We start from the raw sequence: 2,673 nt of genomic DNA, 5'->3' as shown, positions 1-2,673 counted from the left end.
CTTGAAATCCTAGAAAATTCCCTGCGTTTTTGGCGCACCCCCTTCCTTGCATGGTGCAGCTGCAGAGTATTTCTATTATCTAATAACCTTCGACTTCCACGTAGTTCTCACGATACCTGCTAACATGGCAGCCTTTATAATGCTGAGTCTCCTTTTGGTGTTGGTGCTCACACGCAGGACCTGTTGTCCACTATAATATACCTACATTGCTTGAATTGGCTTGCATGCATGATGCACCGCCCGGCAGACGCTTCGTTGACGTAGGCACAAAACGTCCTGACCATTCACGCTAATAACATCTAAATTCTAGCTGCTAATAAATATGCAGAGGGCTCCCGCATTGCTCTCTCCTCTAACCCATTTAAGTCGATAATAGAAACTGCTCGACTCAAATGCAGCAACGCACAACCTGCCAAAGTGTGCGTCGAGCAGTCCGTTTATCCGCAGTATCTGACGCTGCAAGCTAGATCCCACTAGCTATTCGTAATAACTGTCCACTACCGAGGAAGCTGCAAGTGTCGAACATGGCCGTAGTATTCCACTGTCTGTGCCGCCTCAATTCCTCCAGCTGTGGCTTTTTGAAGAGTTCAAGAGACCTGAATGACTTAAATCTCTCAAGAACGTTTGATCTTCTGCCTAAGTTTGTGCTATTCCGCTGCTATCCCACGCTTGAGGATCTTTAGTTTGGGAGGATTGAATTTAGTTGGGTCATCTGTTTCGCTGCTACCAACCCATCTGGAACTCCTCTTACGCTGCAACGACTGCTTTACTTAAAGCTTCAGCCCCAACTTAGCAAAAAATAGTCTCGACTCTATGTTACAGGTGACTTGCTCTCGAATTTCCATGTTTGCAAGATTTCCGTTTCAAATGGTTTTGCACGCACTGGTTTTCCGTTTGGAATGGCTAATTAAGCACATGATGTTGCGGAAGCAGGAATGGATCTCTTTCAGGAACCGATTTACAATAGCGAAGCTCTTTGGAACGGGGGTTCTGCCCATGGGTTTTCATGCAGTCCAGCAGGGCCGCGTAAGAGGTCCAGAAAATTTCAAGATGTGGTCACTAGGCAGAACACCTCTATGGCTGAGATGGGTTGCTATCAGGATGTAATTAACGATCCCCCAACTAGCGCCTCTCAAGTAGCTGGAGCCTTCTCAAGCGATGTCCGTGTGTCGTTTGATGCTAGTCGATTGAACCCTCCTATACCTCTTACGAGCGGGAGGGGAAACACTGATTCAGTTTTCATGTCAATGATGACCAACGAATTGCATTCTCATATGTTAAATCAGAACGATGAAATCGAACAATTGATCAAAATCCAGGTGAGCTGCTCCCTGAGTCCGCGCTAATATTTTAAGCTTTTTAGAAGTGTAATGATATTAGTGTGGTCCACTCTGATATTTTATGTATGGTGGACAGGGGGAAAAGATGAAGCAATGTTTGGAGGAGAAGAGAGCAAGTATCGTTAGAGCGATTCTGGTGGCCATAGAGGGAGGACTAAGGCGGAGGATTCAAGGCAAGGAGGAGGAGTTGGAGAAAGCGAGGTCCAGGAACGGAGAACTAGAGGAAAGGGTGAAGAAGGTGAGCGAGGAGGCACAGCTGTGGCAAGAATATGCGAGGAGGGGCGAGGTAGTGGCGTGGAACTTGAGGAGCAGGTTGGAGGCAGCGGTGCTGATGGTGCAGAGGAAACAGCAAAGCAAGGAAGGATATGGGGAGACTGGGGAGGTGGAAGAAGACGATGCAAAATCATCGTCTTCTCAAATCAACAGAAAGAAGCAAGAGCAGCAGAAACCGATGAGGGGACGTGAAGCACCAAGTCGATCAGCAGCAGCTGCTGCTGCATTTTCTGCATGCAAATTGTGCAAAAGGAATCATGTTTGCATACTCCTGCTTCCTTGCCGGCATCTTTGCCTTTGCAAGGCTTGTGCTGAGTTGCTGGACGTCTGCCCGCTTTGCCAAAGCATAAAAAGCGCTAGCATTCAAGTTTACCTAACTTGATCTTAGATCCACTGTTTCGCTTGAATATAGAATCAAGTGAAGGGTCTAAAATTTGATATATCTCTGCTCCCAAGCTCAAGGATCAAACTCAGACATAGCGGTTGGCTCTTTCGCTTGATCATAGAATCAAGTGGTTGACCTACATTTTACGTATCTCCGCTTCCCAAGCTCAAGGATCAAACTCGGACATAGCAGTTGGCTCTTTCGCTTGAACATAGAATCAAATGGGTGGGCTAACATTTTATATATCTCTAGGATCAAACTCAGACGTTATACATAGCAGTGGTTGACCTACATTTTACGTATCTCCGCTTCCCAAGCTCAAGGATCAAACTCAGACATAGCAGTTGGCTCTTTCTCTTGAACATAGAATCAATTGGGTGGGCTAACATTTTATATATCTCTGCTCCCAATCTCAAGGATCAAAATCAGAAATAGCAGTAGCAACAGGCTTCTGCGTTCCAGTACTTGAGTTTTTCTTGTTTCTCAGGCTGGTTTCTGGTTGTCTTTGGGCATGTATACGTAAGTTCGAACATTCATGCAAGTACACCCTCGCATGATCACAAAGAGTTAATTGTAACACAAATTTTGTCTACAACGCCAAATGTAAATTTATGTTTATATAATGCATATGTTGATTATGTTTTCATAGTATCATGAGATCATTGGAGATGCCAT

The 2,673-nt window shown here is 45.2% G+C and overlaps 1 protein-coding gene across 1 annotated transcript; it reads left to right on the top strand.

Annotated features, from left to right (window-relative positions):
- The first annotated feature begins 935 nt into the window (after nt 1-935).
- Nucleotides 936-1,995, top strand: LOC147893525 (putative BOI-related E3 ubiquitin-protein ligase 3). The gene is made up of 2 exons (XM_087386305.1): nt 936-1,319; nt 1,417-1,995. Exons 1-2 carry the CDS (start codon nt 936-938, stop codon nt 1,993-1,995), a joined length of 963 nt encoding a protein of 320 aa, XP_087242431.1.
- The last annotated feature ends 678 nt before the right edge of the window (nt 1,996-2,673 follow it).

This window comes from Dipteris shenzhenensis, chromosome 15 (genome assembly GCF_047967505.1).
Source record: "Dipteris shenzhenensis isolate YYH24624 ecotype China chromosome 15, Dip_SZ_1.0, whole genome shotgun sequence".
NCBI classification, from domain to species: Eukaryota; Viridiplantae; Streptophyta; class Polypodiopsida; order Gleicheniales; family Dipteridaceae; genus Dipteris; species Dipteris shenzhenensis.
This window is presented reverse-complemented; position numbering and strand designations above follow the sequence as displayed.